This window comes from Malaclemys terrapin, chromosome 8 (assembly GCF_027887155.1).
Source record: "Malaclemys terrapin pileata isolate rMalTer1 chromosome 8, rMalTer1.hap1, whole genome shotgun sequence".
Taxonomy (NCBI): Eukaryota; Metazoa; Chordata; order Testudines; family Emydidae; genus Malaclemys; species Malaclemys terrapin.
This window is the reverse complement of record NC_071512.1, coordinates 44,935,474-44,960,762: the sequence shown is the minus strand read 5'-3', so window position 1 is coordinate 44,960,762 and position 25,289 is coordinate 44,935,474. Positions and strand designations below refer to the sequence as shown.

The window sequence follows — 25,289 nt, the reverse complement described above, 5'->3', positions numbered from 1 at the left end:
ACGCAGAGGCACTTTTGAAAACACTAGGGTTACCATATTTCAGCAAGAAAAAAAGAGGACGGGAGGAGCCCCGCCCTAGCCCCGCCCCTGCCCCTCCCACTTCCCGCCCCCCCAGAAACCCCAACCCTCCCCCCGTTCCTTGTCCCCTGACTGCCCCCTCCTGGGACCCCTGCCCCTAACTGCCCCCCAGGACTCCACTCCCTATCTAAGCCTCCCTGCCTCTTGTCCCCTGACTGCCCCAACCCTTATCCACACCCCCACCCCCAGACAGACCCCTGGGACTCCCACGCCCCATCCAACCACTCCCCACCCCCTGACAGCCCCCCCCCCCAGAACTCCCAACCCATCTAAACCCCTCTGCTCCCTGTCCCCTGACTGCTCCGATCCATCTCCCCACCCCTGCCACCTGACAGCCCCCCCCAGAACTCCCAAACACTCCCCCCCTGCTCCTTGTCCCCTGACTGCCCCCTCCTGGGACCCCTGCTCCTAACTGCCCTCCAGAACCCCACCCCCTACCTAAGACTCCCTGTTCCTTGTCCCCTAACTGCCCCCTCCTAAGACCCCCCCCAACTGCCCCCCAGGACCCTACCCCCTACCTGTACCCTGACTGCCCAAAACTTTCTCCACTCCCCCAAAAAAGCCCCCCCCGTTTCTTGACTGCCACCTCCAGAACCTTCCTGCCCCCTGACCTCCTTACCCTGCTGCTCAGAACAGAGTGTTGGGCTCTGTGCAGCCGAGCCGGACACGTGGCTGAGCTCCCCAGCACAACAAAACCCGGTCCCTGGCCCTGCACAACAAAACCCGGTCTGGCCCTGCACAGTGCTGCCGGACTGGGCTGCAAGGGAGCTGCCGGCTCAGAATGCAGGGCGGATCTGGCTCCTCTACAGCTGCTCCTGAGTCCAGCCCGGGACTTCCCAGCAGCCCTCCCAGCCGCTCGCTCTGCTCTGCGGGGGGGGAATCCCGGACATTGTGAGTGCTTTACAAATTCCCCCCGGGCGCTATTTTTAGCACAAAAAGGAGGACATGTCCGGGTAAATCCGGACGAATGGTAACCCTAGAAAACACACCAATGTTCGAAAACAAAATGAAACCTTTGGGTTTGTGTTTGCTGCAAAAGAAGTGTGTGAAATCCTAGTGGAGACCAGCAGAGGGAGCTCTTACCTTTACTGGGGATGAAGGAGTAGTACTCACTCAGACATGAGGTTCTCAGTGAGGAAGCAGGGGAGGCAGCACAGCAGGAAGCAGTCATTGCTATGGGCCAAGTCCCTGCTCTGTTGAACTTATTGGGGCCACTCATACGTGTTCACCAAGGTGAGGGAGGGTCACGCAACCTGGCTTTGTACCATTGGATTCAAGACAGGAAATGGCTCAGAGAAAAGGAAACCATGAAACCCTGGGTGGTTATACTGAAGAAGATGGTCTACAGTGGAAAACTGATTACTTCCAGGAATTTCATAGGTGAAATATGGGGGAAATACAGCACCTGGAGGATTCCTGGAAACCTCTCAGAGAAATGGTTGGTTAGTTGTCTCTTCTAGAAGATAACACTGCTGTTTTGTTTGACTGTTAAACCCTGACCACGACTCCTATCCCCCTTATCACCGCGGGGTGATATTATGTGGTTACTAGGGTTACCATACGTCTGGATTTTCCCAGACATCTGGCTTTTTGGGCCTCAAATCCCCGTCCAGGAGGAAATCCCCAAAAGCTGGACATGTCTGGGAAAATAGGGAGGGAGGGCCCGGCGGTGCGGGGGCCGGGGCCAGCAGTGTTCGGCCAGGGCCAGGGCTAGCGGTGTTCGGCCGGGGCCAGGGCCGGGGCTGGGGCCAGCGGTGTTCAGCCGGACCAGGGCCGGGGCCGGCGGTGTTCGGCTGGGGCCGGGGCCGGCGGTGTTTGGCCGGCGTGGGCCGGGGCCGGCGGTGTTTGGCCGGGGCAGGCCGGGGCTGGCGGTGTTTGGCCGGGGCAGGCCGGGGCCGGCGGTGTTTGGATGAGGCCGGGACGGGGCCGGGGGTGTTCGGCCTGGGGCGGCGGTGTTCAGCTGGGGCCGGGGCTGGCGGTGTTCGGCTGGGGCCGGGGCTGGCGGTTTTCGGCTGGGGCCGGGAGTGCTGGCCGGGGCCAGGATGGGGCCGAGCCGGGCGGGAGATGCCGGGGCCAGAGCCTCTTGGCCTGGGCCAGCCGGCCGCCGAAGGGAGCCGCTCGGCCAGGGGGGCCGGATTGGGCCGCGCCGCACCCAGCCCCAGCTTACCTGTTGCCTGCCTGTTTCAGGCTTCCCGCGAACATTTGATTCACGGGAAGCAGGGGAGGGGGAGGAGCAGGGGGTGGAGCGTTCAGGGGAGGGGGCAGAGTTGGGACGGGGACTTTGGGGAAGGGGCAGAGTTGGGGCAGGGCTGGGGGCGGGGAAGGGGCGGAGTTGGGGTGGGGCCAGGGCCCCATGGAGTGTCCTTTTTTAAAACTAAAATATGGTAACCCTAGTGGTTACCAGTTTCAGCATGTCCTGATAAAGGACACAAATTGCAAGCTGTTTGTTAGATTGAGGTGCCAACCCCACCCGACTGCAAACAGCAGATGAACATTGGAATGATACCCTGGCGTGTCATTTGGTTTGGTAAGAGTGAGATACAGAATTCTTCTGAAGAGTCTGTGTTTGCATAATGGGGCTGATGAGCAAGTACGCAGAGTGCAGTCGGACTCCGCAGCAACCAGAGTAACAGCGTAAAGCAGGGGGTTATACAGAGTTTTACAATAAAAACATAACGCTGATAAAAGCGGGTACGTGCAGAAGTTCTCATAGCCTGTCATCTCACCAGTGATGTACTTGGCTTTAGCGGCTCTGAGAGAGGCCACCTCAGGGTAAAGCCTCCAAGGGAAGGGGTCTGAGGAATCACAACTGCAAAGTCTCCAGGAGAAGGAGGAAACTTTAAGGCAGAAAGCAGGGCCAAGCAAAGAGGAACTTCCTTACAGTTGTGCACAAATGCGGTGGGAGAGAAGGATCTAGAAAGACCACATTAAACTCCCCAGATCTCCTGGCTGTGGAAGCAGCCATCAAGAGTCGTGCTCCAGTACACAAGCCTCAGCACAGGACTGCAAAGGCTCCCACATGAAACAAGCAAGATCCCAGGAGAGGGATGTGTGACCTTCTGATTGACAGCAGTCAACGTATCCCTGTCCTCACCCTTCCCATAACTGCTCAGCAAAAGCCTGACTCTTCCCTCAGCTACCGGTTTCCTCCTGTTAACCTCAAGTGACCTAAGACATCTTCCTTGAATGCACCCCAAGTAGGCCCCAGCGAGAAGGAACTGGTGAGTGGCCTACTTGGGGTGCCCTAAACAGCCCGATGCTGGTACGAGTTTGCCAGGTATCAACGCTGCTGATCAGACCATGTGCTGGGCCTGTGTTTTTCCAGCAGTGAGGTTGCAAGTGCGAGTCAACAACAGAGACAGAAGCTGCATTTTCTCTCTTTCCTTTTCTTTACTCTTCCTTTTTGTGTGTTTGTGTCTTGTTTTGTCTTCTACGAAATGGGATCAGATTGAACAGCAGCACCATGAATGACTGCTCTGTGATAAATGAGAGGGAGGGTAGCTCCCTTTGTGGACACCCAGCCAGCCAGTATAGAATCTCTCTTGGTAGCTGTTCTCTACTTGCTTTACCTGTAAAGGGTTAAAAAGTTTGACTGCATGCATAGGTAAAGGGAAGTGAGTGGGCACCTGACCAAAAAAGCCAATGGGAGAGCTAGAACTTTTTAAAATTGGAAAAAAACTTTCCCTTTTTCTGTCTGTTATTGTTCTCCGGAGACAGAGCAGAGACAGGGCTGAGACTGTGCTGTAAAAAGCTTTTTGTCAGGTAAGGGAATCATCAGATCATACCTAAAACTCCTCATTTGAAACCCCAGCTATGTAAATAAATCAAAAAGTGTCTAGAAAGACGTGATTAGGTTTATCTCTGTTTATTTCTTATTGGCGTGTGGACTCCTCTGTGCTAACCCCAGGTGCTTTTGTTTTGCTTGTAACCTTTAAGCTGGACCTCAAGAAGGTTATTCTTGATGGTTTTTTTTTTTGTAAGTGTGTTTTTTTTTAAATCTAGCAAGAGCCTAAGTTGCAGATGTATTTCTTTCTTTTTGTTTTTAATAAAATTTACCTTTTTTAAGAACAGTATTGGATTTTTGGTGTCCTGAGAGGTTTTCTTTCTCAGCTCTTCCCGGGGGGGGGGGGGGGAGGGGGGGGAATTGTGTGTGTGTGTGTGTGTGTGTGTGTGTGTGTGTGAGAGAGAGAGAGAGAGAGATTGAAAGTACCCCACAGAAAGGAATTCCCAAGTGTGCCTTCCTGGGTTCTCAAAGGGGTTTTGCCCCTGGGTGGTGGCAGCATCTACCAATCCAAGGTCAGAGAAAAGCTGTAACCTTGGGAGTTTAATACAAGCCTGGAGTGGCCAGTATTAATTTTTAGAGTCCTTGCGGGCCCCCACCTTCTGCACCTTTGGCCCAGATAGTCCATCTAAATTAATACAACAGTAGCAATTAATACGAGTAGACTCATCAACATCTGTGATTATACTCAGGATAAGGCGCTACCCAACAGGAGTAAGGCTGGCAAAACTAGGCTTCAAATATCAATATATCCTTCAATTTTCTGGTCTTCATTTCAGTTTACTTGCTCTTGAATGGAAAAGGAACACAAATTTTTTTGAAGAGCACAAGACACACCAGGATAAAACATGATCCCAGAGGTGAACAAAATGGTACTGTAGGAGGCAGATGGCCTGCTGGTGACGGCACAGGCATGGGCATCACTGGACTCACAGAACCCCTATTTTATAAACTGATTGAGGAGTTAATAAAATTGAAAAATTCATAAAATCCAACATCTCAAAACAGTAGTTATGTTGCATAAAGTGCAGAACAGTGCACTGCATCGCTTTCTTCTTGTTCTCCAAACCACTGCAAAGCAACTTGCAATGCACTGAGGCACCAGAATGCAAAGGAACATTGGCTTGCTCCTTATCGACGTCACTTTTGTTATGTGATTGCCCCCATCCCCCGGGAATAACTTCTTCATATAACTGGTTGTTGGTGAGATCAAGCTTTTCCTGCACTATCCTCTCTGCCACAGGCTTCTTCTGAACCAGGGCAAGTTAGTTCGCCACTCACTGCCTCAGTTTCCTCACCTGTAAGGTGGGAATGATCATTCTTGCCTCTCACCTGGGGATGAGATACTTTGATATTCTCGACTGGAAGGAGCTGTCTAAAGTGCAAAGCATTATGGGCCCAGATGTACCTCCTACATCCATGCATGCAATCCCTTCTACACTACACTTTCCCTTGTGAAGATTGCACTGGGCTGGCTGGTGGATGCACATCATCTCCTCACCATCCCCACAGTCTTTTTCATCTGTGTTTGTACAGCGCCTAGCACAATGGGCTCCTGGTCTGTAACTAGGGCTCCTATGCACTATAGTAATGCAAATAAGAACACTACTACAGCTACCTGGGTAAAAGGTATTACAACATCGGAAGGTGTGACCCAAGGACCTCTGGATGCCAATTGGCAGAGAGCATGGGATACACAGACCCTCTGGGTCTCCCAAAAGAATACCATGTAAGGTCTCTAATGAAAGTGTGCATCACACTGATCATCGTAATCATTGCGAGATGGCTGGAAAATGGGAGTTATGATATATACTGAAAACTATGGTCTCGAGGCCTTGTAATTAAAGGCAGGTCACTCAAAGGTAGTGTGCCCAGTGACAAACTTCTCCAGACAGAAGATGGGAGAGGCTTACCTCCCCTGTGCACTATTGTGTCTTACAAGAAGTCTATTAGCATAGTAAGTTATATGCTAATGGGAGCTGGCAGGAAGAGGTAAACAACGGAGGGAGGTACCCTTTTTGCAGGTGAAGCTCAAAGGTCTGGTATATCTGGGTAAATCAAGTCACACCCTGGCATCCTTCTCTCTGCAAAGACAGGCTGCCAGTGAGCTTAATCTTATGAAAGGGAGATCTCAGCCATCCTGGTTGAAAATGCTGGGAAAAGGAGGTGGGGTCCTGCCAGAGACAGGAATGTTTTGAGAGTTAAGTTCAGACTCTAGAAAGCATATTATAATCTTGTTTTATATGTAACCATTTGTTTCCAATATTCTTACCCACTATCACTTGACTCTCAGTTGATGATAAACTGATTCTTGTTTTCACTATATAGATATATATATATAAAAAGAGGCAGTGTGGGTATCCGGAGTTGAATCTAGTAAGCTGGTGTGTGTTGTTCCTTTGTTCGGAGAGAATCAGAGCTCTGTGAGTGTTCAGTGAGTCCGGGGCTAGGCACTGCACAGGGATGCTTGGGGCCTGCATGTACCGATTGTTAACCTGTACAGAGAGCGAAGCCTGCAGAGGCCTGGCAGGCAGTGCTTGTGCTGTCAGAGGCTGGCTTTTTCAGGGAGCTGATCCACAGTAGGCACAGACAAGATGCCCTCATGCCAAGGGCAGGTGGTGATGAGGTGCCTCACAACCCTGGGTGCCCCTGAGAAGTGTCACAGGACACCCCATCCAGGACAGAAGCCCTTTTTTAAGGGGGATCCCGAGTGCAGCTGACACCAGGGTGGTTGGGAATGGATGGGCCTAGTTTCCTGCCAATCCCTGGCTGGGGATCTGTGGGGTTTGGCTACTGGCCCCAGGGCCTGTTGTGCAGTGGTGGTGGTGCCCTTCCTAACACCAATCTGGGATAAGTCTGACGGGAACCTTGGAGATTTCCTCCCCCTTAGGAGGGGGATAAGGGTTTCATCAGGAGAGGGGTGAACACTGAATAATGTGTGGGCTCTTTGTGCCCTGGCTCGAGATGGAGGTGCAGGGGACACCATGCAGAATTGGCCAAGCGAGACCATGTATAAGTTCAGGCAGAGTGGCAGCTCGCAGCTATGGCAACGAGTGAAAACACCGGTGCATAGACACTGGACGTATACTCTTTATTTTGGGGATAAAAAATGCTTATACATTTTGTAGCAATTATTTTCATAATAAACTTTTTTTTAAATGTAAAAATAAGCACATATTTTCCTGTTATTACTGTAGGAAAATGCTGCTGTGTGAATGGTTACTGCTTACGAGATAAAATACCACCTTAACGAGATCTCAGCATTACCAGAAGTATAAAAGAGGCAGAAAGGGACATCGTTCAAACACACCAGATGCAAAGAACATACCTGCCTTGCAATGGCTGCCAAAGATTAAAAGGCACTTGGGGTTATTTAGGGCTAAAAAGCAAAAGCCCTTGGTTTCTTTGGCATGTATTTAAGCAATCCTTGATTATTTCAGTCCCAAGCCCCCAAAAGGCTGAGCTGTATCTCTTTCACAGTACACACCTCAGTGTGGGCGGGGAAGAGAGGCTGTGTGCATCAGAAAGCATTAAACAAAACAATCAACAACTTCAGCCCAGAAAGGTGGCCCATGGAATGATTCCTGCCAAGGCCCTGCCTTCATGTACCTTTGAGTCAAAAATCAAAAGAAAATGCATTGTGCTCCTAACTTTACTAGGATAAAAGTATCACTCGAAATACTGGACCTGGTAAAATGTGCAGTAACTGCTGCTCAGAGAGGAGCAGACTCTCTGTCTTTTGTTGGCAGCAAAATAGTGCTCAAAAATTTCTTTGGAATGTTCATTTGCAGGGATCGCCTGAAGAGGTAGAATTAATGCAACTTCTAGGAATTTACACTTCTATCCTTGAGTTGTCCAGAGCTCTTCAGGGAAGTGTTCTCACAGGGCAGTGCAGAGATCTGGACAAGAGGAGAAGCAGCTCTATTGTCCAGTTAAGGCTTGATGAAAACTGGGTTCTGTAAACCCACTACAAATTTAGAGGAAGCTGCAATATAATTCCTACTTGTCTTGTGGGATCATACGGGTAACAGCATCACAAGTGTGCAGTTTTGGTATCTGCTGAAGCATAAAGCAGAATCAATTAATCCATCTGCTCAGATGTTTCAGATGATGGTTTCTGAACTATTTCGTCTCCAACTTAACCAACTTCCCATTTTAGATGAGGTGCAACTAACTAAAGGCTAGAAAGAAGAAGCTAGCATTCTTGCCTTTTAGTGGACAGCACTGTATTAGGCTGTTCCGATCACCTCCTAAGGGCATAAAAGGGGCAATTATGCCCTATCCCCAGGATTGAGGGTCACATTAAACACAGGTGAATGGTACAAAAGGACAAAAATGCTGCATATACATGATTACAACCTAGCCACATCATGATACAGCACAGAGAGACAACACCCAACCTGCAGGACTCGAGAGCACCAGTGTCAAACACATTTGACTCTTAGCTGTGATACTGTGTAATGGGATCAGGAATTTGTGGTGTGAGGTCAGGAAACTTCCTCATGCTTAAACTGAGGGTTTTCCTAAACTACTGCTTCTTTTCCAGGCAGTCTCCTCTTTGAGACAAGGTGCCTCTGTGGGCTGGCCCTGAGCCCTGGAATTCACTGCAGAGTAGTGTGAAGGAGGGGTCTGACCTGTCTGTGGAAGACAGTAGCTTCGGGGGTAGAAGCTGAGGTAGAAGTCTGACCAGGTATTCTGAGGAGGAGAATGCCATGTAGACTTGTTTGAGGATAATTCGGGGCTGGCAGCTGGAAGAGTCAACACTCTGGAGTACACACACTCATGTAGGCGAGGGTTCAGGAGGGCCTGGGCACTGCGTTAGGGAAGAGCTAGGCAGTGCAGGGGAGGTGGCTCTAGACAGTTGTCCTCATGTCTATGGGGGCGTTTTGGTTAACGGGCAGGGGGAGTTCAGGACATTGGTCTAGGAGAGCCAGGGGAGGGTGATAGCTCAGATCACAGTCAGGACCAGTAATTGTGGGGAAAAGGGAGGAATTTGGAATGGTAACAAGGAAGTGTCAGAAGAGCAATAGGGTAAAATTACTGTTATTTGAGGCTGAATATGAGAAAGCTCTAACCAGAAGAAGCATTAAGCTGAGCAACAGTCTCTCAAAGAAAGTGGTGGAATAAGTTTAAAAGCAGACTGGACAAAGTCTAGAGAATCTCATGTAGAGAGCAAAAACACACTAGTCCCTGGGGAACTGGCTAGAGGTGGCCCAACAGGTCTTCCCCATTCCCAGCTTCTCTGATTCGGGAAGCGTAAAACCTACAGCAATCACAGCGGACGGTGGGTGGGTGCATTCAGACTTTGGAACACTAAAATGGTTCTTCATTTCCATCCTGGGTGACTGTCATGAGAACTGCAGCCAGCTCAGCTTCAGCAGCCATTAGAACCTCTTTAGGCATAAACCTGCATGTTGCTCCGCTGCTGCTCTGACATATGTGCTGCAGGCCCTCGCTGGTTGCTGCCGAGGCTGGGGCTGGTGGCCACATCAGACCAATCTGAGGCAGAGTGCGGAGACGAGCTTGACCATTGATCAGGTGACTCAGGTGATGGAGTCAGATATGGGTGTTCCCCTGGCAAGTGCCTGGTATGGCTGGGAGTCCTCTCTGTGGCAGAGGAGGAGTAGCTGTGCTGTGATGGCGGAGTGGGGTACTTTCCCACTGAGCTCTGAAACTGGTGATAGGCTGGGAGGTTTGTCTGAGCTACTTGTCCATCCTGCTGAGGGATCACTGCCATGGGAAAGGAGGCACTTGGCAACTGAGCTAGATCTGGTACCTGGTACATGGAACTAAGAGGACCAGCTATATTCTGAGCACAGTTTGCCTGTGCCTGCTGAGGCATTGCCTGCTGGTTTATGCCACCTTTGGGAACCAGTTGGAAAGTCATAATAGGTGGCAGTGACACTCTGGAGACTCCGCCGTGCTTCACATCGGTTTGAATCATGCCACTCTGCTGAGGCATGCTGGGGTGAGAATGCACTACCTGGGGGACCATGCCAAACATCTCATTATACTGGGATTCATTCATTTCCATACGACTCATCCATTCAGCAGAAATGTTAACTGGCCTGAGTCGATCAAGCCCACAGTTTGGAGGGGTGATTCTGTGCTGTGAAAGCAGCTGGCTGACAGAAGGAAGCACAGTGCTGGATCCACATCCCAGGGGCTGCAGCTCATGGAGGTTGGAGAAGGACATGGTGTGCGCAGCCTGTACTGATGTGGCAGTGTGCTGTGTGTGTGGGGATGAAGGTAAAACCCCTGGTGATGACATCACTGGAGACGATATTGGTTCAGATACAAAAGCATGGGGGGATTCCAGGGAATCAACTGGTGAGAGGGTTACTGAGCTCTCAGAAAACTGCCCCTTGCTTTCACTCACAGATTTCTTCCCCTTCCTCTTTGCATCCTTGGCACTTGGTTTTCTTGGCTTCTTGCTTAAGGAAGCATGTTTCAAATTGAGGAAGGACCTATTTGGGCCACAGATCACTGGCGAGAGGGCTGAGCTCAGCATGGTGCCAGGGTGCCCAGAAGGGCTATGGGTCAGGTTGTACTCATTCAGAAGGTGCACAATGTCATGGTGCATCCGGTCCTGTGCCACATCTCGGGGGAGGCGATCCATGTGATCTGTGATGTCTCGATTGGCAAAATGGTCCAACAGGATTTTAGCTGCTTCAAAACTCCCTTCCCGCGCTGCCAAGAACAGCGGTGTCTCCTCCTGAAAGCACAAAGAGGAGACATCTCAACAGTTTTGGGGTTACTGTGGATCTAGGGGAAACAATGTTGACTGAGCGAGGGGCAATAGGAGGAACTGCAATCTGTGAGTGTGGAACAGAGCCGGAATATACCACACACAAAATTCACTACAATTCCACTGAGAGAGAATCCAAGGGACAGGAACTAGCCAGCACGGCTTCAGGAGGGACTGCTCAGTGAGCTAAGGGAGAAAAACTCCCTGCGTTGGAAATGGGGGAGTGGGAAGGGAACCAAACAAGAATACAGTCAGCAAAGGCTTGTATGGGAAAGAACTGAGACCCCAGCTGAAAGAACGGCCTGTAGTTAGACACTGGACTGGAATGTGGGAGACCTAGGTTCACCTGTGAACCAATCTGAGCCATGGCTAAGAGGGAGTGAGAAGTGGGATTTGAGGTCAATAGGAGCTGCTGGGTACCTGGCACTTTTGAAGAGTCAGGTCACTTAATTCCCTAAGTGTAGATTTAGAAGCCTCACTTCAAGCACCTAGTTTTGAAAAATCTTGGCCTAGATCATTTCCAACAGCAACGGCCCAACTGCAAAGCATGGAGTTAGTGGGAGAGAAACGCGGCTGAGTGACCAGCAGTGCAGACCATGTGTGAAGGGACAGCCCTATTGAGCATATACAAACTGTACCTTGTTGTCCTGCATGTCTCTGTTGGCTCCGTTTTTCAGCAGCACTAATGTTGCCTCCACATTGTTAACAGCAGCAGCCCAGTGAAGAGCAGATTTACCTGTGGGGAAATTCAGTCCCTTCAGCAACAAACCAATGAGCAAAGTGGGAGAGGTGTAATACAGCATCCCCTTGGAACTGCCAAGCCTGGCAACCTACAACTCTTTCCAGTACAGTAATCAGCCCTGCAGCCTCTGTGATGAGCTACACCTTGGTATGACCACCTGTGATACACCCATCTGTCCCCACAAAGCTGCAGAAAGTCCTGGCAGGCTCCCTCCATGACAACCAGAACCGCAAGGCACGTTGCAGAAAGTCTCAGTCCAACCTCCCACGAGACTCCATCTCACTACGTGCAATGGGACAGCCTCTCCAGGAGTCTCATGTTCTGTACGCTTGTGAGATGCTGCAGAAAGTCTCAGCACAACCGTCACCACTGTGTCCCCCCAGCTCTCCTCCATACATTTCAGGCATCTCCAAACAACCCACCCTATGATGGCCAGTCATTCTGCAGTGTGCTACACTTAATCACCACAGAAGCCACCTGTATAGAATACCCTCTACCCTATTTATTCTGCTAGCTCCAGTGTTATTAATAGCTCATGCTACAGTGCAGGTTTTAGCTCCTCATTCCCATTCTACACCCTGAGAAATGGTGCTGAACACAGAAGCCCTCAACCCCCAAGCCCCGCAATACCATGATCGTCCACTGCATTGACATCAGCCTGGCAGTTGATCAGCTCGGCCACCATTCCTTCCACAGCCAATCGGGCAGCCAGAATTAGTGGGGTTGTGCCATCATTCATCCGCACATCCAGGTCCGTCACTCTGTTACGGATCAGGATCTGAGGCACAGGGGAAGAGTGATTTTTCAATTCCATTAAGAAATAAGACTGAGAATTAACAAGAAACTTCAGAGAAATTTTGTATTCATGTAGCAATATCAGGGCCGAAATTCGAGGACTCAGAATATGCAAGATATTAACAAAAAAGCAAGTGAAAATTGAATTACTACATGTAACAGAGCGTGTGTGTGTGGAATCCTTTGAGTTACTAATATCTGAAGAAACCAGACCTACAAAGAACCTTCATCCTTTCACCCTTGAGCCAATGCATTGCTCACAGTCTGAGAGCAGGATAGCCAAGGACACAGTACATGCCCAGATACATCCTTCTGGGTCGGCAGGCAGATGATGCCATGCATTGCAGTTGCCTAATGCCACTATCTCAGCCAGTGTCCTAAAAGGGATTCCCTTAATGGATTACCTGGAAGACACCCTGTGCATCAGCTGCCACGGCTGCATGAAGGGGAGACCGGCCCATGTTGTCTCGTGCATTAGCATCAGCACCAGCATCTAGTAAGCGTTTTGCCGCATCTGCTCTTGAATAGCGGGCTGCTAAGTGCAGTGCCATCTCCCCAGTACGGTCCGTTTGGGCCTGCAGGTTGGCACCTTGATAAATCAAGTCTGTTATTATATTTGCTGAAGAATCTTCCATTTCTTCATCTTCATCACTAATCTCGGAGCTGCCCACACGGAGAGATGCCAACATGAGTGGGGTACACCCATCTGTAACAGAAGAGAAGTTTGAATGGTAACACCTGCATAACAGCAAAGGAAAGCAGATTGTGCCTGTTCCCAGTGCCATATATCCTCTCCTTTTGTGCACTTGCACTGGGCCAGTGACAATCCCTTCCTTCCACGTCAGCACATGCAGCTCCATTTTACCTATTCGCGCTGTGTTACACTGTTCACATTTGGAAGGCTTTCTTCCCAACCATAGGACTAGGAACTTAGTTCAAATGAAAGCTTAGAGCCTGCAGAAGCTGATTGTTTAGGCCCCATACTCACCAAGGAAACTTTCCTGCTCATAACCGTTTCCCACTTAGTAGCTATCACAGGGGTCAGAAAGCAAATATGATGATGTTACAACAGCACTAAAAGAAGGGGGATCCAATAATCATTAAAATTGGTGGAAAGACTCCCATACATTTGGATGAGAACTGGACCAGGCCCAGAGTATGAACGTTCCAGAACATGCCCCAGATATTAGTATACAAACGAAAATCATCTTTACTGCTGTACTAGCCAGGATAAAAGTCACAGCCAATTCTCTTGCTCCCAGGAATCACTTCCGCATAGAACAGATCACACAGGGCCATGCAAGCTGATGAGAGAGCTTCAACTAACCACTTCAAAGGCCAGCAGAACACTCTCAATGCATCTAGTCAACTGGGAAATACTAGAGCATAAGGGGAAAGTTTCTTCCTAAACTTAGGTGATCACTTGATGTTCTAGTTAGGAGACTGCCAGTAACAGAAAAGATGAAAGTCACAAGGGCTGTCTGAGTTATGGTGACCAAAACTGATCTTGGTACTAAAGGTGAGGACATATCAGAGAACATAAGACCACTACAGTATCTGCTGTAATATTATTCCTCTGTCCCTAGGAGACAGCAGAATGTCATATACACACAGCTGACCAAGGCTGCTTGTTAAGTAGATGTCTTCTTGTTTGTGCAGATTAATGGTATAAACTCATTCTCTAATGTCAGAAGGAAATCCTCCCCCGCCTCCACCACTTTTATGCAGACTACATGCTCTTGCGGAGTATAACCCTGCTCAATTGCCTCTCAGCAATTGCTGGCACAGATCAGTGCAGTAACACCGCTACCAGATTAGATGAGCTCTTGGGAATAGGCGCAGGAACTAGGGGTTCGGGGGATGCTGCAGCACCCCCAGGTGTTACGTAGGGCCGGTGGCCCCTACCCAGGCCTCCACTCCCCAGCCCGGGGCTTGGGTCCCGGCTGCCAGCCTCACTTCCCAGCCGCTGGCCCTGTGCCTGGGGCCCCACTCCCAGGGCTCTGCTCTTGGGGTGCTGGCCCTGCTCCCTGGCCCCGTGCACCTGGCTCCCCACTCCCAGGGCTCTGCTCCTGGGGTCCCGGCCGCTGGCTCCGTGGCTGGGGCTCTGCTATTGGCCCCACATGCGGGTCCCAGCTGTGGGCCCTGTGCCCGGGGCTCTGCTACTGGCCCTGTGCCCACTCCCAGCCGTACCCCTTGTCCAGGTCCCCCCCTCCTGGAGACACAGCACTGCTCCCGGCCCCAGCTGGGGGGGAGCGCGGACAGAGGCAAGGGGGTTGGCTTTCAGCACCCCCACTATTTAAAGGGTTCCAGCACCACTGCTCTTGGTTATTTCCAGTACAGCAATTCATCCTTCATCTCTGCTGCGATGGTACCTTGACCACCTCCTCTGGGAGTTTTATTGCCTTAACGGACTTCCTAGACTGTCTGTATTTATTGTTCGTTGTCCTACCATTTTCTGATACTGTGAATTTCCTTCCTTTATTTCACGCTATATTCCAAGCAGTGCAGACCACAAGTCTGTCTCCCCAGAGTCTTTTTTCTAGACTGCATGGTAGGTCTCTCTCTCTCTTGCCTTAGCTCTTGGTCAGACATTGTGTAATTTTGCTGGTGTCTCTGCATGTTCTGCATCTTTACCCTGCATGAGGACTACAAGTTCTCACTGTTTTAGGTGCAATTGTTCTAATGTTGGGAGCTGTATGTAGTGCAACAGTTTACCTCAGACACAGTGTACTGACCTGGCCCTCTGACATTGACATCCAGCCCATCCACTTCCTGATCCTCCTGTGGTGGTGTAAGGGCTAGAGATGGGGTCCCACAGATGTCAGCTGCCTCTAGGTGTTGCTGTGTCCACTGGCGCTGATCTACCTGCTCCTCTCCGTCTGACAGCAAAGCTTGGTCTTCAGCCTGCACAGGGAAAATAAAAGTTAACTTGAAAAACAAGTCAAATAGCAGCAGACACTTTCAAAACTGGTTTTTAAAACAAGTGTCTCCATTTGCTCAGCGTGGCATTCTTGAAGTTGAAGTTCCCACTGTGCAAGAACTGACCTGGATTTACAAAGAGGTTAGCATTGGCAAAGCTTCTCTTTCCTCCTTTACAGTCTGGAGGTCTGTACGGGAAGGGGCTCTGGCATGAAGTGACTTTGTTCCTGTTCTGCACCGGAGCGGTTGCCCTGAATTTAATATTTGCGATTTGGACAGTGTTAACTTTTAGAAGGTTTTCAGACGTTCAGGATTAGGGTATATTTTGAGGGAGGGGCATGTTACAGAAGTACCAAACCTTATCCTAGGTAGAACAAGAAGAGTCTCAGTGGTTAGAAGGCAGTGCTCAATGCCTAGCACCTCTTACCTTTGCTCTCTTAGGCGGAGGTCCTCCACTGCTGGTCCAGTGCTCGCTCAGACTGCAGTCAGTCAAATTACCCTCTGTAGTTTGAACTGACAGATTCCTAAATAAATGGAAGAACACATGTCACATTGCAGACTGACAAAGTGAGAGTGGAATCACTAACACTCTAAGTTTAACTTGTTGTGTGTATGTGTGATGGGGCGTCTGCCCCACACTGGCTGGTAAGGGTTTAATGGAGCCCTAGGGAGGCTGCGCAGAAAGCAGCCAATAGGAGAGGGACTGCGTGGAAAGCAGCCAATCAGGGCTGGGCAGGCCCATATAAGAAGAGCTGCAGGGTACAGCAGGTTCAGTGGCACCCTGGAGCTCAAGGAGGGAGGACTGGTTGCCTTGCAAGAGGAAAAAAAGCTAGCACCTTGGACAGAGCAGTGCTGGGCAGGATAAGGGGAGTGAGAGCAAGCTCCCGGCTGACTGCTAGCATGCTGAGGCCCTAAGATAAGGGTGGAGATAGTGCTGCGGCTGTGGGGAAGTGGCCCAGGGAAGTAGACTGAGACGTTGGCGGGGACACAGCATGTGGCTGCCATCTACAGAGTCCCTGGGCCGGGACTTGGAATAGTGGGTCCCTCCCCCACTCGCCACTGAGGAAGTGGCTGGACAGTCAAACTGTGGTACTGTCCCCCAGAAGGGGGAGCACAGTGTGTGGCACAACCGGAGGGCTGTGTCCTGAAGAGGATGCTGTGGTCCTTGGAGCAACCTGGGTCCAGGAGCAGAAGTGACAGTGGGTGAGGTATCACCGAAAGAGGGTGCACTGGCTAGCAGTGCTGATCCCTGGGACGGCCAGCAGGTGGTGTCAGACTGGTGAGTCACACCCTGTCACACATGGTGGAGAATGTGGGCACACGGTCACCCCTGATATAAGGAAAGGATAGAGACTGCGGGGACAATTGCCTGTCACAGAGATTGCAGAGACTATCTGAGAGACAGTGGAAACACAATATGTGGAAGCATGTTTTGCTGAGGGCTTATATACCCGCCCAGACTGGACTTCAAAGTCAGTGCCCCTGCGTAAAGGGGCCGACAAGCAGCAAGGGCAGCTTCAGGTTCTGCTGCTCCAGGTACTGGAAACCCAAGAGAGACAATGGGAGGCACAAGAGTACCTACAGGCCTATATGACCCGACTAGCAGAACAGCAGCTGAATCTATTCAAGTTGCTCCAAAGGGGAGTCCATAGAAATTGCACGGAGCAAGAGGGAATGAGAGGCACCTGGAACAGGAAGCTGGGAGGATGCTATGCCTGTGGGCAACAAGGACATTAGAAGGCAGAGTGCCCCTGCAGGGATAGGCGACAGAAACCACACCCAGAGAACAGGAGGAAGGTAGAGCCCAGGAGAGCCCCACTTGTGGGGAGAACAGGGAAGGGATGGGCATGTTGGGCCTGTGAGCAACAGGAGCACCTGCGAAGGGAATGTCCGGACCTCAGTTCTGGGGTCAAGACTGGCCCCGGGGAAGTGGCTAAGCAAGGGAAGGAACATGGGAGGCCCATGGCCAAAAGGAGGCAAAGGGCTTCTTGTTGATGCCAAGAGGAGGGCCGTGTAAGAAGATATTACCCCCTTAGGAGAAGGCCAATTGAAAAGGGGTACCCGGGAGCAAGACTGTCAGAGACTACCCAGATGGATGTGGCTGTGATAACCATGGACCTGGTGGGGAGACAGCTCCCACAGCCAGCAGGGAGTAGTAGGGAGAATAACATGACTGGGACAGAGGGAGCCGGACCTGCTAAGGGGGAAATACTGTCCTAGATACACTTTAAGCACTCTTAACATCTGATTTAATCACCCTTGCAAAGGTGGCATTCATAGCCTTGTATAACAGACTTCCATTGAACCTGAGACGTAAAGGCTTTTTGCCATCTAGCCTGGGATGAGATCTCAGAAACTGTCCTGCAGCAAGCAGGCTGGAGACTTGGTGGAATCCAGAGTGGCCCTTATGAGGGATAGGATGTAAAATGTGATGAAAGAAGATTTAACTTCAGATCTGAAGGTGGTGCAGATCTCCTGCAGCAGTGTGAACTACCCTGCTGTCCGACTGAGCTCTTATGAGCCATTTGCCCAGATATGGACACTCCTCCAACAGATGAATCGCAATCATTTCCACACACTATGTCAATACCCAGTGTGCAGGGAAGGACGTTACACTGGTCATTTCTTGCCCACCAAGAACCTGACATGGTTCTTCCATATTGGGAGGCAAAAGCAAGCACTTTTAAGGCCGAGGGCCTAAAACCCACATGGGGCTTGTAAGCAGGGATTATTGTGCACAGAGAAGCCATGCAGAATGAGACTATCCTCAGTTATTCATTCCATTTGGAGAAGGCCAGAATAGGGGCTAGGCTATGATTTTTTTTGTTGATGAGAGAATCCCAGGAATAAAATCCTGTCCTTCTGTAAAGCTCTGGCATCGGTTCTGTGACTCCTATTTCCATTAGAGCCATGTCTGCCTCTTGCAAATATTCTCCATATGAGGGAGCCCTAGAAAAGGAAGGAGGGTTGGATATTGGCCTGGCTTCACACTGCATGAGTACTCCAGCGTGATAAACTCCAAAACCCAAACAAATGGCACTCAGTTCGTCAGCTGGGACAAATGGTCTCCAAAGCTGGGGTAGAAGAGAAAGGAAAAGGATCTGAGTACTGCAGTACTGGCTCTGGGTCCATCAGTGCATCCTCAAGTTTGTTGCCAAAGTGCACCCCACCAGCAGCTGGGGAAGGTCTTTGTATTCTCCAAGGAGTGTCCTCTGATGGTAGCTAACTCCCAATAGGATTACTGTGACCTGCCCCAAAGTATCAAAACAAACATTGCCTGAAACAGGCTGAATGAAGCCCAGAGTCCTGGCCATACACTTAGTAGCTTTCAGTTTTTACAAGACTTCAACCTTCTTGGAAGTGAAGAGGTCTGCGCCTTCAAAGGCAAGTTCATAACCCTTTCCTGGCCACAAAGACCAGAATTCAGGAACATTTCAAGTTGGCTGTAGCCAGAGACCTGGCAGCAACATCAGATATCAAATGCAGTCCTGAGAGAATGTTTGAACATCTCCTGGATTTTAGCCTTGAAAATGCCTGTGTCTTGGCCTCAGATGCACTGGGCTTTAGAGGCAGCTTTTGACCAGAGCCAAGTGTTTTATCTGGCCTGATAACTGACAGCACAAAGTTTTGGACACTGAGGAATAAGCCTTTCTTTCAAACATGTCCAATGGCTACATTTCTCTGTCCCTGGGGTCAAAGAACTTCCCAGCGTTAGTGTTCCCTCTTGCCTGGGAAACCACAAGCAAGCAGGTTTGGAATCTGGCAAACATTCATAGCCTTCCATAAGGAATCAGCTTTTCCCAACACAAGTAGCAGAGGCAGGAACAATCTCTGTAGCCAGCACCAATGAGCGAGGAGCCTTCTCCCACCTAGCACACCTGCCAATGCAAGGCAGCCACTGCTCCCATACTCAGGAGATTGGCCTGCAGAGATAGCTAGGCATGCCAGGGAAGCGACCGAAGGGACGGTGCAGTTAGCACGCTGCCTTGTGAACTGAAGGATTGTGAAGTGAACTGTTTGGCAATCTTAACTGAAATGTGCTATGTGGCTGCTACAGTAGAGTGGACACAAGAGAGCCTAGCGACAGCTGCCTTGGTAACCACAGCTCTGAACTTCCTTAGCTTTTACTTGTAAATTCTTAACCCCAACATTCTATTGAGATAATTTTTGGTACCGAAGTCCTTGCTTTCTGAAAAGGTGCAGCTTCAGTAAATGGGCACATGTGACGTGTTCATGCAGGAGCATGAGGCGGGCACTCCAAATATCCAGTAGACATATGCTCATTTGCACGTTTCTGAATTTGGAGCTGTTTACATGGCCCCACATTGAAATAAATGTGTAAATGCAGCAAAGTCCCCTGCTGGGTTATCTGCCAGGACTGAACCCAGACCTCTGGCTCTAAAAGCACTTGCCTGTACTGCATTAGTTATAGGACTGGTCCATTAGCTTGGAGACAGTAAACCTTTCTAGCCACTAGAGGGGGACCAAAGTCACACTCCTGGCATGTATCAGTAAGTTAGAGAGACATGTTTTCAGCATCTTTAATCCTTCATTAAAACACACACACTGGACCATTTATTGACTTTTGACTTCTATAGGAGTTTCATCATGGATGAATATGGCCCATTATCTGCACTTATTTCAACAAGCCAGTGATAACAGGGTACATCCAGAGCTCTGCACTTGGTTAATTTCAGTGGAAAGTCAAGTAAAGTGAATGAAGAGCATGTGATTTTCAGACGTTTTGTAATTTCTGCACAATCACACTTCATGATTTCAAATTCACAGAGTCAGACACCAACCCTGTTAGGTAACATCTAGTCCATCCCCTAGAGGGTAGTGCAAGACTGTTACCTACAATGGGTTTTCTGGTGCTTTATGCAATCTAGTTTTAAATTTATCCATGGGCTGGGGCTTCCATCTGTAACATTAAATGAGATATCAAATGAAAGATCATCTAAACTGAACATCTGAACAGAGAAAAAGCTTGAGAAATTTTAGCCTGATGTGTAAATTTACCTCACCCCCACAAAGTTGTAAGTACCTTTAATTAGGGATTTATGCACTACATGGTGGTTTGGTTGGCTCCCAAAAACCTAGCACGCATAAAGGCGTTCAATGACCCAATACAGACTTACTTCAATCCAACTGCATCTTCCCCAACTGGCTCTCTGCGCTTGTGGTTACTGGGGTCCCGGCGTAGAACAAAGCCTTCTGGAAGCCAGAGAGAGCCATGCTTGCGCTTTCTCTTTGCCACAAGCACACTCAACAACAGGATGAAAAGGATGATCACAGCTGCCACAGCAAGTAGGTAAACCAACTGGGTCTTCTTTGGTAGCCAAGGTTCACCTAAAAATTCCAATTAAAATACAGAAAAGTAAGTGCTTTTTTGGACAGCAGCCTTCAATCCTCCTTCCTTGTACATAGGGTTTCCTTCTTCATGAAGACAGTGATTTTTCTCTACTTCATGGTGGGTTTAGAACAAAGGATGCCAAGGCCTTAGGAAGTTCAGACTCTGGCTATGCACTGTAGGTTCTGACAAGCCAGTATAACTGTACAATGAACACAGCACTTTCATTCTATTGTCTAGCCTTTGTTGCATGTTTTTCAGAGTGTGTGTTTTAAAAGGTTGCAGGGCTGCAGAAAGCAAATTTTGAAGAAGTGCATAGCTTGTTCATACATCATCATGTGTAAATGTAACACTTGTGGAGATCTTGAATAAGCTGCACACGGCTTCATGAACAAGATCTTCAATGGTGCACTCAATTGCTTTGACGAAGATCCTGTTCTTTTTAAAAAGATCCTGTTCTTTGCTCAGCTGGCTCAAGATATCCATTCCCAAATTCACAACACTACTAGGTATAAAGTAGTTGTTTCTGGTCAAGTGCTGAATTTTGTAACTAGGGCTCAGGTTCTGGTGGCATCTAAGGAAATTCTGTATTGAAGAAGAGGATATTTCTGGCAGGCTGAATTTTTATTAAAGGCGCCTATTTAAATCTGCTCAGGGAGTTTGGAATGTTTGAATGAGTTCTAGCAGACATGTGATGGTCAAAGGTGTGTGATAAATTTCTCACATGGCTCTGCAACTTATCACCTCCACATATGTATTTTACAACTCGTTTTACACTCCACACTATAAAAGTTAAAAAAATGAATTACATGAAGTGTACCACATATGCACACAATGGCCACACATACTTGTAATACTGTAGGGGATCAGTAAATTAGCCCGCAACATGATTAAGTTTCTTGCAGGATTCAAGAAGCTGCATTTGAACAAGGTGCAGACAGGTGTTGAAATGCTGATCAACAATTAAAACACGCTATTTCATACATTAAATCAAGCATTTATTTCTTTCATGCGCCAGACATATCCCCCCGTCTCTCTTCCAACGTTACTTACTTTGGACAGACACAAAGGGGTAGGGCAGCATGTCCTGCATGGCCTGAGCTGCTAAGAGAGCTGCAGCAGCTTCTGTGCTTTTAAAGCACTGGTCTGAATCTTCACTACATTGGCGGTTGTCAATTTCCAGGAACACCTTCGTGCTGCAGGAACAGAATTGAAGTGCAGAGGAGTAAGCAAAGGAAGAGAGAATTGGTCCTTCTAAATGGTGCTTCCCTAAATTAAAATTTAGTCTCCCGGGTTAATTCTTCTAGCCTAGCATTGTATTTAGCAATCTTCATAGTTTTATACTCCTCCCGTGGCAGAACAGAGACGTATTTTAGGCCACAAATACTGCATACATTTGAACCCACCTCACACCCACAGTATCTAACGATATAGTCTCACTAGTGATGCACAAAGGAATTCACTCACCCAATGACCTCCTGTTCAAGTTCTCTGGGCTTGCGATTGCCTGAGAGTGATCGCCGACTCCGTGATGACGGCCTCTCCCCATAGTATGGGAACACCATGGGGTTTCCCTGTGAGTCCAGTTTTATTCTCAGGTTGGTATGAAGAAGGGATCCTAAAGTCCGCAAGAAACTGCGGGCATCACTGAGCAGCTCATCAGGGGGCATCAGTACCACAATCATAAGGGTCCCTTCTGCCAGTTTCTCAGCTTTGTCACCAGCACAGTCCAGGCCATCCCAGCCACACTCCTCACTGTTACAGCCCTGGTCACAGCGCCCGTCCGCATAATGATCTGCACAGTACTTATCATACCTAGGAGAGGGGCACAGGGTTACAAACAGCAGCACACTGGTGTTTCATTGTACCTCTAGTCTGGGGCCTGCAGAACAGGATTCAAACCTTTCCCTGCTAATCAGCTCCAGTCTGGGTTCAGGTTGAGGAGGAGACTGGAGGGGCTGCAGCGTATTGGGTGAGGTATTTCACCTCTAGTGTACTGCTTGCAAGCTGGTCCCAACTCTGGGTCTGAATGGGTGCAGGAGACCTAATACCTGTAGGTCATCTGGTTTCGTTAAGGAGAGAGAATTGCTCAGTCCAGTAAATGGTCCTGCACCAAGCACTGGGATCAAGTGACCAGTTACCATGCCGAAGCTGCAGCACCTGCTGCCTGCTAGTGATTAGAAAGGCGCACCCCAGGAATTCAGCTGTAGGTCTCACTCCTGTACTACGTTTGTGTGGGGTGGGATCCAGAACACGGAAAGACACCTAGAAGTTCATTTTCCCCAGGACCTCAAGAAACACTCTACTCTGGTTGGAGGGGTTTGCTCTAATTGGAGTTTCTTTGGGAAGTAGGAGAGAGGTGCAGACTGTGCAATATGTTCAGTAAGCAGCTTAGCATGTGGTGTCACTGAGCAGACTATGTAACTTTGCCCGTAAGCACACATCTTCCAAAAGTTATTTCCAAAGAAAGCTGAAAACCAGATGAGAGAGGGAAAGTTCCTTGATGTGGGGGTCCTAGCGAGAGTGCAGAGAGCATGCACCCTTCACAGGGCTGGGGGGGGGGGGGGGGGGGGGGGGGGGGGAGAGGCAGCACAGGCCAAGCATTCAAGCTGTTAGAAGCACTAGCGAGAGCCTTGTGTTAGTTACAGAGATCCCAGCAGTCAGGAGCAGGCCTTACTTGCATTGCTTGCTATTTTGCTGACACTTGAAGTTGTCGAAGAGGCACTCGGGCGTGTTACAGACCTCGTCACACTTGCCATCGAAGTGCTTCCAGCAGTGCAGCAAGGAAGAGCAGTTGGCCCAAGGATCCTCCCCTGTCAGGGAACAGTCACCTCCATCCCACTGGCAGCTGTGCATGTTACAGTCCTTGTCACAGTAGCCATCTTTTGCTCTTTCTGCACAGCGTTGGTCCGGACAGCCCAGTGGCTGTTGGCTGGGGCGCACTGAGTGTTCACACTGACTCCCTTCAGACTGATCAGGACACTGGCAATAGTAGTAAGGTGGCTGAGTCCTGGGAATGCAGCTTCCACCATTCTGGCATGGTGCACTGGCACAGCCTGTACCAGTCTGGCACGCCGTGCCAGCTGAGAGCTTTGGGCAGTAACATTGGGGCCCAGAGGATGTCTGGATGCACTGCTCTCCTTTCTTGCATTTCACTTGCCCACAGACACTGTGGCTGCCAAACTCGCATTTAAACCCAGAATAACCCTATGAGAAAAGTGCGGAGATCAGACCGATTAATGTTCTTAGGGCTGGAGAAGAGATTTTGGTTATGTCACGCACAAGGGTGCACAAATATCAGTTTATCTATTTCCCAGACCCAACCCCCACGTCAACTCCTGTATCCCTACCCCAGGAACTTGTGGGGCTTTCCTAGATCTAACCACAGACACACTGGTTCCTGGAACCTACAGGACTTTGAGCAGAAAGCCCACCAAGGACTGGTCCCTACACCAAGAAGCTTATCTATCTGGCCTTGCCTTACAAGTCCATAGTGCACCATTGAAGTGTGTGCACTATAGTTAAGGTTGCAAGACAATCTCCATCATAATCTTATTTTCTCACAAGATAATTGTCAAGAATTTTCACACCTTTGGGGCTGATATTTCCCAGAATTGATCACTGCATGAAGTTGTGTGTGCACCTGGCTTTCACAAGCTGGAACACATTTTCTTTTGTTTTTTATTCATGAAAAGGGCTCAGTGGAGTTCTGTGCAAACAAGTACTCAACGGAGTAGCAAAAAACCTAATACTAAATATCTAAAACTATCTTTAGGACAGAGAAACTTTCTCAGAAGGGTACTGCTAGGCTTGGCAATGGCAAATCTCAGCTTACCACCTGTGGCATTCAGAAGGAACTGACTGGTAGGTGGGGCTGTACTATGCTCAGGTGGGAGGCACATGGATGCTAGTGCAGTTCCAATGGACACAGCTTCCCACAAAGTTCAGAGGGTGCACACTTTCTCTACAGCAGGGATCAGTGCCGGCAATACTCAAAGAATAAGCAGTTTGATGGAGGCTTTGAGGATCTCTGCACTGCTCATGAGCAGACACTAACTGACGGGGCTTACTACCTGCTGCCACTGGGACTTATTGTACAATAAAGCCAGAAAACATGGGGATGTCTGGGCTAAAACATGCAGTGTAAGGGCATGACACTTACTGGAGGACACTGGCAGATGAACCCAAAAGGCAAATGACTGGCAACAACACAAGTACCGCCATTCTGACAAGGCTGCTGGGGACACACATCTGTTAGGGTCTCACAGTGACGACCTACGAAGCAGACACACAAGGAAAGGAGAGCACACAAAGTTAAAATCAAATGGCTGCTCAACGCTCCCTTTATTTTTCAATAAGAGACACTGACAATAGATCCTCCATCAGTCTGTAAGCCTCCTTCACTCTGTAACTCTAAGTGTCCCTGAACCCTGGCAACTGGGGTGGAGCTGCAGAACGCCCTTTGGATGGTACCTAGCGGTACAACATAGCTCATGTTCCACATTCAATTCTGACCATATTACCAAAATGGTATCAAAGAATTGGCAGCAGTTAAGAAAAGGGCAAAAAAATTGATTATGGATTTGGATGGAGCGATTTATGGAGAAAGTTAAATATGTATGGCTTGCTTAAGTGTGCAGGGAAGTAGAAATGAGAGTTGTGCACCCTTCAGATAATTGTAAACATTAAGGAGGAAAAGGATTTAGGGTAATGAATTGGGAAAAACTAGGAATATGAGATTAGGACAGATGAGATGAATAACAGGAAAGAACTTCCTGGCAGTGAAGTGTATCAGGCTGTGGAGTTCTCTCCAGCGGTATTTATGGAAGTCCCATTGTGCTAAGATCTTAAAACCAGACTGGTTAAAACAACAGAA

The 25,289-nt window shown here is 49.1% G+C and overlaps 1 protein-coding gene across 1 annotated transcript in view; it reads right to left on the bottom strand.

Annotated features, from left to right (window-relative positions):
* Positions 1-6,931: 6,931 nt before the first annotated feature.
* The window catches only part of NOTCH2 (notch receptor 2), a 154,711-nt gene continuing 136,353 nt past the window's right edge, over positions 6,932-25,289 (bottom strand). The window contains exons 23-33 of the mRNA XM_054036931.1: positions 24,576-24,688; positions 23,091-23,620; positions 21,881-22,228; positions 21,467-21,609; positions 20,202-20,412; positions 15,491-15,587; positions 14,880-15,048; positions 12,549-12,850; positions 11,980-12,127; positions 11,246-11,343; positions 6,932-10,574 (exon numbers count right to left, since the gene is read on the bottom strand). Coding sequence (XP_053892906.1) covers positions 9,255-10,574; positions 11,246-11,343; positions 11,980-12,127; positions 12,549-12,850; positions 14,880-15,048; positions 15,491-15,587; positions 20,202-20,412; positions 21,467-21,609; positions 21,881-22,228; positions 23,091-23,620; positions 24,576-24,688 — 3,479 coding nt within the window. The 3' untranslated portion in view covers positions 6,932-9,254. The remainder of the gene's footprint in view (positions 10,575-11,245; positions 11,344-11,979; positions 12,128-12,548; positions 12,851-14,879; positions 15,049-15,490; positions 15,588-20,201; positions 20,413-21,466; positions 21,610-21,880; positions 22,229-23,090; positions 23,621-24,575; positions 24,689-25,289) is intronic.